This window comes from Eptesicus fuscus, chromosome 10 (genome assembly GCF_027574615.1).
Source record: "Eptesicus fuscus isolate TK198812 chromosome 10, DD_ASM_mEF_20220401, whole genome shotgun sequence".
Lineage (NCBI taxonomy): Eukaryota > Metazoa > Chordata > Mammalia > Chiroptera > Vespertilionidae > Eptesicus > Eptesicus fuscus.
Window position 1 is genome coordinate 42,063,699 of NC_072482.1, and position 14,856 is coordinate 42,078,554.

The 14,856-nt window shown below is 38.8% G+C and overlaps 1 protein-coding gene across 26 annotated transcripts in view; it reads right to left on the reverse strand.

The window, feature by feature from the left end:
- Positions 1-14,856, reverse strand: part of SNAP91 (synaptosome associated protein 91) — a 123,939-nt gene that overhangs the window by 67,166 nt on the left and 41,917 nt on the right. For all 26 annotated transcript variants that reach the window (XM_054721867.1, XM_054721866.1, XM_054721863.1 and 23 more), the window contains exons 6-7: positions 14,688-14,799; positions 6,700-6,806 (exon numbers count right to left, since the gene is read on the reverse strand). In XM_054721867.1, the coding sequence (XP_054577842.1) occupies positions 6,700-6,806; positions 14,688-14,799 (219 nt within the window). The remainder of the gene's footprint in view (positions 1-6,699; positions 6,807-14,687; positions 14,800-14,856) is intronic.

The following is a 14,856-nucleotide window of genomic DNA, read 5'->3' on the forward strand; positions in this document are numbered from 1 at the left end:
GTTATCAATTTAAAATAGAATGTTATAGATATAAGTTGTTACTAGTATATGTAAGGCTCATGGTAACCACAAAACAAGAACCTATAGTAAATACATAAAAGATAAAGAAATCTAACCATACCACTAAAGAAAGTCAGCAAAGCACAAAGAAAGAGGACAAGAGAAGAAAGGAAGAGAGAACTATGAACATAGCTAGAAAACATTTAACAAATGGCAATAAGCTCAAACCTATGGACAATTACTTTATATGTAAATGGACTAAATTCTCCAATCAAAATACACAGAATGAATAAACAACAAAATCCATTTATATGCTGACTACAAGAGACACTCTATCTATCTATCTATCTATCTATCTATCTATCTCTATCTATCTATCTATCTATCTATCTACTAGAGGCCCAGTGCACGATATTTGTGCACAGGTAGGGTCCCTAGGCCTGACTGGTGATCAAGGCCAATATGTGAGGCAACCAGTGGGGTGATAGGGGGACCCCTGCTGACACCCGCCTTGGCTGGCCTGGGGCCTGCAGGCTGGTGGCAGCTCCTTATTGAGTGTCTTCCCCCTGGTGGTCAGTGCATGTCATAGTGACCAGTCATTCCACCATTCGGTTGATTTGCATATTAGGCTTTTATTATATAGGATTTATTTTTAAAGTAATTCTTATTTTGGTTTTTAATTCTTACCCAAAGACATGCTTTTACTAATTTTTTACAGAGAAGAAGGACATTGATGTGAGAGTGAAACATCATTCAGTTGCCTCCTGCATGTACCCCAACCAGAGATCAAACCTGCAACCTGGGTATGTGCCCTGACTTGGAATCCAATCCACCACCTTTTGGTGTACAGAACTATAATCCAACTAACTGAGCCATACCAGCCAGGGCAAGAGACACACTTTAGATGTAAAGACACACACAGATTCAAAGTGAAGGGACGGAAGAAGATATTCCTCACATATGGAAACCAAAAGAAAGCAGGAGTAGCTATACTTATACTAGACAAACTTTAAAGCAAAGACTGTAATAGAAAAAGAAGGGTGTTATATAATGATAAAGAAGTCTAGCTAACAAGAGGATATAATATTTGTAAATATTTATTCACCTAACATAAGAGCACTTAAATTTATGTAAGACAAACATTAAAAGGTAAAAGGGAGAAGTAGACAGCAATCCTACCTAATAAAAGAGTAATATGCAAATTAACCATCACTCCGCTATACCCACAAGCCATGCCCACCAGCCACGCCCACCAGCCAATCAGAGCAAGTATGCAAATAAACCCAACCAAGATGGCTACAGCCACAGAGAGAAGGAGGGAGGCTTGGGTTTCCGAGGCAATGGAGGAAGCCAAGCTTTCCACCTGCCCTTGCTGGCCTAAGCCTCCACTCAAGGCTACAAAGTTTCAATTATAGAAGGTAAACAAATCCAAACAGAAATGGCGGCAGCCACGGGGCTGAAAAGAGCAGGAGGCTAGGGTTGCCCCTGGCAATGGAAGAAGCAAAGCTTTCTGCACACACTGGCCAGCCCAGACCTCTGCTTAAGGCTACAAAGTTTCAATTATAGAAGGTAAATAAACCCCAACAGAAATGGCTGCCGGCCACGGAGCAAGCAGGAGGCTTGGCTCTGCTCCAGGCTACAAAGTTTCAATTGTAGAAGGTAAATAAATTCCAGATACCAGGGCCTCCGCTTGAGTCACCAGGGGGCGTGGCTGGCCTGCAAACCACCACAGGCCCCTCACTCAGGCTGCCCCACGCCCCAAGGGAATCCCTACCCTGATCCGGGACACCCTTCAGGGCAAACCAGCTGGCCCCCACCCCTGCACCAGGCCTCTGTCCTATCTAATAAAAGAGTACTATGCAGATTGACCATCACTCCAACACACAAGATGGCTGCCCCCATGTGGTCAAAGATCCTGCCCCTATGTGGATACAAGATGGCCACCACAAGATGGCCAGCAGGGGAGGGCAGTTGGGAGGCACCAGGCCTGCAAGGGAGGGCAGTTGAGAGGGACCACGCCTGCAAGGGAGGGCAGTTGAGAGGGACCAGGCCTGCAGGGGAAGGCAGTTAGGGGTGACCAGGCTGGCAGAGGAGGGAAGTTGGGGCAAACAGGCTGGCAGGGGAGTGGTTAGGGGGTGATCAGGCTGGCAAGCAGAAGCGGTTAGGGGCAATAAGGAAGGCAGGCAGGCGAGCAGTTGGGAGCCAGCAGTCCTGGATTGTGAGAGGGATGTCCGACTGCCCATTTTACTGGGATCAGGTCTAAACGGGCAGTCGGATATCCCTCAAGGGGTCCCAGATTGGAGAGGGTGCAGGCTGGGCTGAGGGACACCCTCCCTTCCCCGTGCATGAATTTCGTGCACCGGGCCTCTAGTACAATAATAATAGGGACCTTAATACCCCACTTATATCAATGAATGAAGGTCATTCAGACAGAACAATAAAGAAACATCAGCCTTAAAGGACATGTTATATCAGATGAACTTAACAGATTTTTATAAACATTCCATCCAAAAGCAACAGAATGTACATTTAGCTTTCATAACTTTTCAGGATGTATTTTCAATCCATTCCCAGAGAGAACCATTTAGTTAGTTTGTTATGTATCCTTCCAGAATTTTTTTTATGTATATCCAAGGAAATGTGAACTATATAAATATTTATATCCCCCATCATTATAGAATAACATTGTGTTATATACACTGAGCTTATATCTTTCATTTAATAATTTATCTTAGCTCTATATCTAAATTAATACACAGAGTTCCCTAATTTTTTTAAACAGCTACCTTGTCCTGTAATTTACTTAAGAAGTCATCTATTAACAGGAATTGAAGTTGATTCCAATCTCTTGCCATTGCAAGCAATGCTACACACAATATTTTGCCCTGTGTGTGTGGACTCATCTGTAGAATACATTTGTAGAAGTGGAATTACTAGGTAAAAGCATACAGGAATTTTTATTAGTAGGTTGGGGGAGGAAGTGAGGGAAAAAGAAGCACAAAGAAAGAGCACATGAGTGTGCAAATATAGAAATATATTAATAAAGCTAAATCAATGAAGAGAGTAATAGGTGCTTACCAATACTACTTTATCAACTCTTGTACAGATATGAAGATTATTCAAAATAAAAAGTGGGCAAAAAATGCAAATTATAACTTCAATGATCTCATTTTATATAAATGATAGAATTGACTCTCAAAGAAACAAAGTGAGTTAAACCAAAGTCTCTCTCTTTGATAAATTAAGTGCCTTGATTATGCTGATGGAATGTAGAAGCAAATACATGAAGCAAAAATGTTGGGTTCCTACAAAGACAATAAGGCAAAGCGGAGATTGGAAAATCCACTTGAGTGTCAGGTGCTGAGCTAACTTCTTTCCTCTGCCTTTTCTGTGTCTAAATTAGCTTGGGCACTATTGACATTTTGGGATGATGCTTTGTTGGGGGTTGTCTTGTGCACTGTAGGATATCATTGGTCTCTACCCATTGGATGTCAGTAGGCCTCCCCCTCTTCCTCTGAATGTAAGTGGGGCTTTAGGGTCCCCTGCTATTATTGCATTGCTCCCTACTGGGTTGTAATAATAAAAAATGTCTCCAGACATTGTCCGCTGGGGAGGAAGGGAAAGCAAAATTGCCTACTCTGGAGCACCACTGGTGTACAGGGCACTGACCCTCATCCCTCTAGATCAGCTTAAGCTGGAAAGTCCTCCCTGAAATATAGATTTTTAACTGCGAATGACTACACTCTGGCTTTAGAGAAGCCACTGATGCCTCCCTAAACTCACTTATGTTATTACAAGTTATGGAAATTATAAACTAAGGCAACTTCATCGCCTTTATTTCCATATTTAATACCTATTTAGGTGAGCCATTAAATATTAATATGAATGAAGTCAGTGTTTTTGAAATTAAAGTATTATGGATCCCTAATATTGGAATCACTTTGCCAAAAGATGATGTGTTCCTATGAAATGAATAATTCTGTTAAAGACACAATTTAGAAATTCATCCTTAACATTGCTATTTTTACTATCCTGACCTTGGAAGATTGAGGTGAAGTGTGATTGTACTATAGAAATCTTATTACTTTCTGTCTGCAAATATTCTGGAAGACATACTCCTACGACTTGGTATTTACCTTGGACTAGCAAACTAAGAATAACTTGGTTCTATAAAAGGGAAGTGTTTAGCAGAAATTCCTGTTACATGTGAAACAACCATTTTTGCAAAGTTTCAGTTGTCTGCTTTAGGAATCTTCAGTACAGTTAACCATCTGTATCCATGGGTTCCACATCCATGGATTCAACTAAACATAGACCAAAAATATCTGGGGGAAAATGCTATGGTGTTGGTGATGTGTATGATGTAGTTAGGATTATGACTGTGGTATCTATACTGAGCATACACAAACTCTTTTTTCTTGTCATTATTTCCTGAACAATATACTATAACAACTATTTACATAGCATTTACATTGTATTAGATATTATAAGTGACCTAGAGATGATCTTAAGTATATGAGTGGATGTGTATAGTTTATATGCAAATACAATGCTATTTTATGTGTGGAGACTTGAGCATCTGTGGATTTTGGCATCCACAGGGGGTCCTGGATCAATCCCCTGCAGAAACCAAGGGCTGATTGTATGAGAAAACAAAACATGGTGTTTTCTGCACTTTGAGCAATTCCTCTGAGAAATTTGATTATTTCCATAGAAATTAGTCTACTACTCTACATTTCTTTTAATAGGATGAACAACTTGGTGGTAACATTTGCCAAATACTCAATATAGTTGTATTTTTTAAATGACATTCTGGAAGTCTATATTAGGCAAATGGTACTAACCACAGGACAGCTATTTAATATGAATCTAAAGATAGATACACCATATGAGTACTAATTGGAAGAGAAAGCTATGTACATTTGTCAAAATATTTCAATATTAAGCAATCATAAGCATACCATTAAACACTGATATTCAACAATTAGTGTTGAAATCATGAACAATATAATTTAAATGTGAAAGAAAGCACAAATGGTTAGGTTTTATCCACTGTGGTTTAATGTTCATTCTATTAAAAATAATTTTGTAAATTAGTATACATTCTAATAAAACAATCATGATGTTCAAATAAAAGTAAAATATTTATTATTCAGTCATTTAAAGACAGGCTCTCAGAGTGATGTCTGATTTCTGTAACTGTCATTCACAACAGCCTGAACTGAGCCTGTGCTAACGTCGACAGACACAAAGTAAACTTTTACATGTAAAAATAGAAGGAATTGATAAGTAAGTACCCTCTTCTCATGGAGACCCTGAGCTGAGCCATATGAAGCTGATTAGATAAGTGTATACCCCAGACGGCCACATGTCAGCTCCTTATCTGATATAAACAGTAACAATGGGAACACTGGAAGCATATGCACCAGGAATTAGCAGAAAAATGAAATAATCTCCTGCTCTCTGGACTTAGGCAAAATTGTATTTTCACAGAAAGAAATTAGGTAAATTTACTAGATTATATTGATCATTATGGTTAAGCCATGGGAAACTCATATGAAATACAAAACATAAAACCTGTGCAGCAGTAAAAGCAAAAGTGTCAAGCAATTCTATCCTTTCTTAAAGACCACCGACATCAATAAACCCATGAGGAAATACACATGAACATGCTTTCAGGTATATGCAATTTATATGAGCTAATCTTTACCTTTTGTTTCTCATGTTATACACAAAATATTTTTATTCTGATTACAAGCCGTAAGGGTCAAAGCTGAAGACACCCTTTAAAAAGGGTGCTTGCAATATTATTTTGGTCTCATAATTTGAATTTGACAATTATTACTTCTGTGATATATGAGACTTGAACTAGACACAGGGACTAGAGTGCTTTTGAAACTATATATAAAATGCTTGTTCTGTGCTATATTCTCAAAGTGGTAAAAAGTACAAAAGCATGACATGAATGTCCCATGTTCATGGCATTGTGTGCTTTGCCACTGGGCTTCAGAACCTTTTGCACACAGCGCTCCTGTCAGTCCTAGCAATCAGTTAGTTGACATGTAAGATAAAAACCCATCTTGCTAAAGGATAACAATGTTATAATTTCTAATATCAGTATGAACCAATAATTGGGTCTTATAAGATGAAAGACCAACTTACAAAGAACCTCAGAAACATCAACTATACAGTTACAAAGTTATTTTGACTAAATATACTTAAAAGCCCTTAAGAAACTATAAACTTTATAAAATTAATTATACTTTGTTTTATTTTTCATTGTGTTTAAATCACTGACACGGTAAGAAAGGCCAGATTTTATGATCTATATTCACACACAAAGAACAATGGATGAACTTTTCTGAGGATTTTTTCTAGGGTTCAATAAAAAGGAAGCACTTTCTTACAATCAAAAATAGCATTAGGTGGAATGGAGGAACGGACTACCTTACAAAGCAGTAAGTGAGCTCATATCCATGAAACCTTTATTTAAGACAATGGTCATCTGACTGGGATACAGGAGTGCAGTGTACAGGTCTGAGTGAAAAGGTGGATAGATGACTTCTAAGGTCGCTTCCAACCCTAACGCTCTGTTATCTGTGGCAGAGTGTTTGGCTAGATTATAAATGTTATTATTTACTCCAGATACATGAGCTAATATTGTAAATTATATTCCCAACCAAGCTTTATATTACTTACCTCTGCAACTTTGAGAAATTCAGACACGCGCGTCATTCTAGTTAGAAATCGTTTGTAAATTTCTAGAGCATCTTTACATTGTCCTTTCTTCATTTCAAAAAACTTTTCTAGAACAGATAGACAAGCATTTTTAAAAGAGCATTATACTACATTTTATTGTAAGTATATATAAATACCATTACTTAAAATTGAAATTAATGTTTGAATCAACATGGCACTAAAATCTGTAAGAGGTATTAATGCACCTAAACAAGGGACCTCAGTGATTTAAAAGGGGTTCTTGTTCTACGGTGTCTCACAGGAAACAATGAAAATATAGTAAAATGTGAATTATCAAACAGGTTAAATTCATGATCCATACCTACCAGCTTTCTGTTTTGGAAAATAGCATCAAATTCTTTGTGATAACAATCTCAAAAGTAATGAATGACTGCACTGAACTGCATCCTTATTTCCTTACTAGCTCACTCTTAACCAATTAATTTATATATTATAAAGCAGTAACCTATAACGTCCATGAATTAAAGAATTCTCTAAGATGTCTACACTCTGTATAAATTGATACTTCCTTTATTGGTTATAAATTATTTCTTTCAAACAGTACAATGTATGTTTTAGTTATAAGATTGTGAAGTTTTGTGAAAAACATATGGTTTACCGAACACTTCATGACTCTATAATCACATCCTCTTTCTCAACCTGTAGCTTTCTAGACAGAAAAACAGAGGAGTTAGTTGTTCTCTTGTGTACTCCCAAGACTGGACATCACAGTCATTACGGTACCATCACTCCATTACAACGGCAGCATGACAGTGTGTTTTCTCCACACCGTTTTGAAGAAAACTAGCACTTTATCAGTGTTTTTGCCCGCCAGTCTTTCAGTCCATAATTACTGACACTGCAGATGGAGACATGGTAGGCCATTGTCTACAACAGCTCCCAGGCAACTCTGGATCATAACCAATGGCTTGGTATCATCATTATTTTATATCTGCACATGGTTAAACACATGCTATTTTTATATTCTCTCACACTTTAAAGTTCTTGATTTCATTCAGCATGTAATTTTACTACCTCAAAGTATTTTTAATTTTCTCAAGAAAGGTTTAATAATATATAATTACACAAAGAACTAATTATTAAGGGTAGCTACTCATTACCTTCTGTTGACAGTCTTTTCGTAATTTTACTTTTAGCATAGACCACCCCTGCAGGCTATTCAAGGGAAGCAAAGGGATTGAGAAAATAAACACATACTGTTTCCTACTTGTTAGGATTTGAGAAGGAAGCAAGCTTTTCAAATAAATGGTCAAAGCTAGCGATATTTTCTTTATCCACACTATCCTCTTTTTAGATAGGATCATGGTGCTATAAGGAAACAAGTCATTTTCCAAAAAAAGGACTTATTCTGGGAAACTATGCTTTCCTTTCTTTCTTGTTATACAATCTTCATATAAACAATTTCTTCAAAATGTCTAAATTACTTTTCTTTATTATAATCTGTTTATTTCTTTGCATTGGGTCTTTAGCAATAACACAAAAAGAAAAAGAAAACTAAATAATCTCAATTTCCTTTTAAAACCAATGCCTCAAAATTTTAAGCAAATTTTCTCTGTTTCCTTTGGGTGCTTTTAAAATGGCATCTATCATGGTAATTTAGGATTCAGCAACAAAAGAGATTCAATCATCACGGCTTTAGGTCATAAGCCCACAACTATTTCTATAACCATGGTAATGACGATGAAAGGCAACGTGCACTGACATACGCAAAATTGTGAGGATCCCTTGTCCCCTTAGAAACCAGGACAGGCTCCAGGGAAATTAACACGTTTAACAGAAGGTATGTGTCACCCAGAAATGAGCCTTTGTCTCTCTTTCATATTAAAGCTAACATATGTTGGTTTTCAGTTGTTGAAATGATCAAATTTGACATTCATAACATAAATGTTTATAAATAAAGTATTGATAAATCCCCTGTCATGTTAGTATTCCCTTTCACAAGTAACTGTCCTAGGAAAGAAGCCACATGAAAAGGAATCTCATCCCTGAAAGACAAACCAAGATTGTACATGTGGACATCAGTCAGGAAGGGAAGCATCTTCTAACTTGAACGTCAGAGTTTCAATATAGATATGATGTTTGTGAAGGTTTCTGGCACCAATATTGACTCCAACATTAGATGCCGAGAATTGGTCATGAAGTCCTGGATTAAAACTAAACCATAATATATTTAAGTTAATTCCTAGCATTACGTAGTAAACAGAAAACATACCTGTCTGTAAATACTTAGGATTCTAAGCGTGCCTATATTCTAAAGTATTATTTTCACAAGAGCCATTTGTCAACGCCGAACGAAGGCCTCTCACACCAGAATGTTGTCAGGCAAGAATACTAGTATATTCCCCTACCACTTTGGAAGAGTAGGGTCTTTAATATGAAAAGGTGTAACTTTCCTCCTTTTCTGCTCCTAATTATGGCCAATAGACTGTCTTTTTCAAATTAGATGAAATAAAAATATGTACCAAATGGTTATTATTTTAATAAAAAGGAAAAAATGCATTCTTACTATAATCAATCAGTGAATTCAACATAAAGAGAAAGTAGAGCAATATTTAAGTAGCTGTTCAAGACAACAATAGAGGAGGATCACATAGCTTAACATGTTTAATTGTCACATGAATTGTAGAGGCACTATATCCAATGTTCTCCAAGCCTAAGTGGGAATAAAACAAGGGTCCGCTGGTGAGAGAGGATGAGAATGAATCAACTGGGTGTGGATTTGAGTAAGATGAGCAACTCAAAGATAACTGAGGTTTTAGATTTAAAAGTCTAATTATATGTAAACAGAAACAAGGAGATTAGGAAGGGTAAATTCAAGAGTTCAGTTTTAGATCTTGCTGAGTTTTAGGTAAGAACACAATATCTAAATTTAAGTGTCTACAAATAAGAAGACATGCAAAACTAAAGCTCAGAATAAAAGTAAGAACCAACATACTAGATTTGGGACTCATCATAATGGAGATAATAGCTTTTACAATGAAGAACACACAGAAACAGCAGAATGGTAAATGGCTAGAAAGGAACTTCAGCAAAAGCTCACATTTATGAGTGGTAAGGAAGAGTAAGATCAGCTAGCAAAAGAGAAATGGGAAAACCTATCTTATTTGGTTTAGGGATAAACTGTCCCACCTGAAATAAAGGCATTATGGTTTTGAATTGCGTTTTATGGGCAGGAATCTTTCCATACCAAAGGCAAAATATCCAAGAGCCCTGTATTCGATGTTGGGATTGGCTCACCCAGCCCCCATTCTTTCGTTTTCTAGACTGATAAGAAGCAGGGGTTCTGCGAATTAGACCTGTGGGAGGCCTAGAAAGTGAAATTGAGGCAGAGCCATATTGCTTGTACCTTTACACCTGTTTCCTACAAGCGATAAAATGCTAGAAGTGAGAGTTTATCTTTCAGCAGCATTGCACTGTCTGCACTTAGTGGTTTTGAGGAGTAATTGTTATGATTGCAGCCACTTGGCATGATTCCCTAATCCCTGGAGTACAGCTTCAGGTGTCCATTCTCCTGCTTCCTAGGGCCGCAAGGCAGTCGGGTGGTAGCAGCAGCGACTTTCTTTGAGCACACCTTAAAGTGGTGGCCTCGGTAGTAGCTCCCCTAGATTCAGTAGTCATCTCAGGAGGCTGAGCCTAGAACCAGTTCCTGCAGGCTTCCAATAATTACATGAGTACCTAACTCCCTGTATTAAATCTCTTTTATTTACAATATGTAGGGTACTTTCTGTTTTCTTGAATAGGTACAGTGTTTAATAACTGAAGTGGCTGTAGAAATCAGACCCTCGAAAATGTTAAAGATGGGAATCTTGGATTAGATATGCAACCTGATTGGCTTTAATGGCAGCAATGTCCACCTGCAGCTATTGGAAAATTAGATTCTCATAGGCTGTGCTGCATAGGAGAAAAATAATTACTTAAATGATCACCTATCGTTTTCTGAAATGAGCACCCAGAATTAAGCTTATCAGAGCGAGCAGCTGCTGGGATAGAGTCCACCATGATGGGAACAAGGCAAACACAACTGTGGGGTGAGGGGCTGCTTCTGACTCCCCTGAAGAGCTTACAAAGGAAAATGACAGCACAGGATTTTAAATTATGGACGCAAGGTTCCATTCAGACTGTGATACTTCAAGCTGGCCTAAAATAACCTTATCTCTTGCAGACACAGGGCTGTCAGAGCTGAAAGTCAGATGAGTGTCTAATCCTGTGAGTTGCTGAATTATAACATATGTGGGTAAGTTAAATTTCTAGCCTCACCATGGTGTCCTTTGTGAAAATTAGGAATTTTATTGTAAAAGAAAATTGAAAACAAAACAAAACACTTGGGTAGATTCATCCAAAAATGAATCTATCCTTGCTGGAAAAAGCTTTTCCCCTCTTAGTCAGAAGAAGCTGGTCCTGCCTTGCTTGGAGATCCTGTAATCAACCCCTTTCATCAGAGAATGAAGATTCTCCTCATACCCTATCCTTCTACTTCTTATCCCCTTCCTTTTGTCAACTGCCTTGATAGAATGAAATTAGAATCTAGCAATTCCTGCATGCCCCAGGGAGACAAGCACAAAGTCGGACCCAGGAGGAAAAACCACACATGCTCCAAGAAGTACAAGAGTTTGTAGGTTTATGTTGGCAGGATGATTGCCAGACAAAATGAAAGATACTGACTTAAATTTAAATGGTAAATAACGAATAATTTTTAGCATGAGCATGTCCCAAATATTGCATGGTATTTATTAATACAAAAAGAGTCATTCATGTTGATCTGAATACAAATTTAATGAGGCATCTTGCATTTTTCCCCCTCCTGAATCTGTCAGTCCTAATTGATAAAAATCTAGAGAAGTGGAATGAATTCTAAAGGTCTGAGCAGGAAAGAAGGCATATTACATTACAGTTAATAACATTATTGATAACATCGATTTGGGTGAGCATACAAAACGCGTGGATTCAAAATGCTAGCCTGAGCATCTGGGAGGGACTCAAACACAGTGGCTCTCAAACCGAAGTCCCCAGATGGGCAGCAACAGCACTGCTCAGGCCTTATTGGAAATGTAATTCTCAGGCCCTTCCCCAGACCTACGGGATTAGAAACTCCGGGTTAGGGTCAAGCAATCTGAATTTCAATAAGCTTTCCAGGTATTCTTAAGGAAGGTCCTAGAAACTCAGCCAAAGCACTTTTTTCTCATCTCCTGCAAAGAAACTGTTATCAGAGTGTGCACAAGGGGAAAAAAACATGCCCAGACTTTTCAGGGACACACAGACTCTAAGCTGATGCTACTCCCTGGGGACGCAAAATGTCACTCTATGTTCTATCAATCTGAGTAGAGGCTCTATGGAGATTAGGTGATAAAAGAAAACTATATCCCAGTGGATGCATGAAACCATCTGCGGTTATTGCCCCAGTCTCCTGAATGTATAGTTGGAATAGAAGTACTTTGAAACTAGCAGAGTCCTCACAATGGTTTCCTAATTTCTGCAAAGATACAGGGCTAGCATTCCATCATATCCCCAGTTAACTTGCATATCTGGTTTGTGCAAAAGATGCATGGATGGTAGAGAGTAATAGTAGGTTACTGTAAACTTAATCAGGTGGTGATGCCTACTTGCAGAGATCCAGATGTGTTCTCCTTACCGGCGTAAAATCAGCACAGCTCCTGACACCTGACAGGCAACTACCAAACCAGAAAATTCTTTTATCTCCAGCCAATAAACAGAGCTCATCATAAGTAGTGAGGTTTCACCTGGCAGGATGCCAATACACCCTCACTGTCTTATTTCAGGGATATCATCCTCTCTGGCTGTCATAAGCCCAGGAAATACCACTTTGATGACATTATCCTGATTGTATCTACTGGACAAGAATTTCAAGTATGCTAAGTGCCTTGATAAGATACACGCATATCAAAGGGTGAGAGACAGAATCTATGAAAGTTCAGGGACCTGCTACCTCAACGAAGTTTCTGAAGGTCCAAAGGTCCCCTCCCTGTGAAAGACAAATTGCTTCACCTTGCACCCCCTATAACCAAAATACAGGCAAAGTTGGCTGAGGTTTTTTTGTTGTTGTTGTTTGGAGGTGGCATATACAGCATGTGTGTGCTGCTCTCAACAGAATATCTGGTACAGTATCAAATATGAAGTAGAATCCCAATGAAGGGACGGCTCTGCAACATCCCCAAACTGGAGTCACGTGGGCCTTTGCTCCTGCAGATCTAAAGGAACTCAAAGCATCTGCAGCAGCTCCGAATGCTGCAGAACGCCCTGGCACGCTCCACTAGGAATTTTAGGAGCCTCCAGTGCTTTGGAGCAGAGCCATGTCTTCTTCGGACAGTAACTAATATCTTTTGGAAAAATTGCTCTTGGCTTGCTTCTAGAGACTTAGATTCTGACCATAGAATATCGAGTAATCATGAGACCTCAAGTGTTTTCTAAAATACAAAACCATAAAGTTGGACAAGTGCAAGAATACTCCATCATCAAACGGAAGTGGTGTATCAGAGGTCAGCTTCAAGCAGATCCTGGACCCCATGCAGGTTGTGTGAACACGGCTCATATTCCCAGTACACCTCCTCTTCTGCACTGCCCTTTCTCCCTCAGATCATGCCTACGGCCAGCTGACTGAGGGGCAATAGAACTCAAGCTTGGTTTACAGATGGTTTCTCATGCTGGCACTAGTTGGAAGTAGTTTGCTGAATCATTATTATCCGCACAGAGGGGTGACCTTGACAGTGAAAGAAATCTTTTACTGCAGGGCAAGCTTTAAGTAGTGTATCTATCTGATTTTTTACTTTATGTCAAAGGAAATATGAGGATACATATGGAAATATACAAAAATATGTGCAGTAACTAACTGCTGGCCTGTTTTACCAGGGACTTAAAAAATAAAATAAAATGGGAAGATCAGTGACAAGAGATCTGGACAAAAGGTAGTAAGTAGATGGACCGCTCAGAATGAATGAAGAGCATGAGACTATTTCTATCCCATGCAATTGCAGGCCAAAGGCAACCAAAAGACTCTCAATAATCAGGGGGTAAGGGGACTCCATAGGCTGATGAACAAAGTGCCACTGCTAAATCTTCAGTCTGCCAATACCCGAGATCAATGCTGGGCTTCCACCTTGGCACCATACTCCAGGGAGAATGGAGTCATCCACAAAGTAATAGGATAAGCATGGATTCCTAGGTGGGAGAGCAGTAATTTCCCTATACCATAACAGACGGTTTATCCTGTACGTGGATCTATCATCTCTGCCCATATTGCTCTGCCAGTACCACCATCTGTGGAATTACTCACCATCATCGTATCTCACACAACACTGCCTCTATTTTTACTGCACACGAAATGAGACAACAGACTCCACAGAATCCATCAGTCTTAACAGGAATCCCATCCATCCAGAAGTGGCTGGCCTTACATAATGATGGGATGGCCTGCAGAAGAATCCATTTCTAACCTATTCTAAGAATATACCTTAAGAAGCTGGGGATTCCAGTGTACACTCTGAACCATTGATCACTGCATAGGTCCAGGCACCTAGGCGCTAGAGTGGCCCCTCTCACTATTCTACCGACTGAGGTGCCAGTGGCTGCTTGTTTCCTGTACATCTCCAGGGGTGGCATCACAGGGAGTTATTAGCAGAATGGAGCAGTTATTTGTCATTATGGGACTTATTCTGAGAGGCAAAGCTTATAACCTATTCCCTCCGTCATTCTGAAATTTTGTAAGCACCAAAATCCCTGTATAGAATCCCTTCCTGCCTAAAACATCTAGACTACTTCCTATTCCCTGAGCTGAATCCTTAGATGTAAGAATACTCAGGGGAATGTGACCGGAATGAATGGTATATTTAGATTTTCATGTATGAAGCCTGTGGTATCCAAATCTTTGCATCTGATACAGTCTTTATTCAAACATCATTCAGTAGTCTACTTACCAAGTAGGTTAATAACTCCATCATTGTAGCAAGCAAAAAGTTTGATAAGATCTTTGAAAAGAAGCATAAATGCAGCATTTATGACACCATTTGTTAGCTCATTTGGATGCACCTAGAAGAAAATGAGAAGTTAATATGTTAAATTGTATCATCAAATGACAATTTTTCT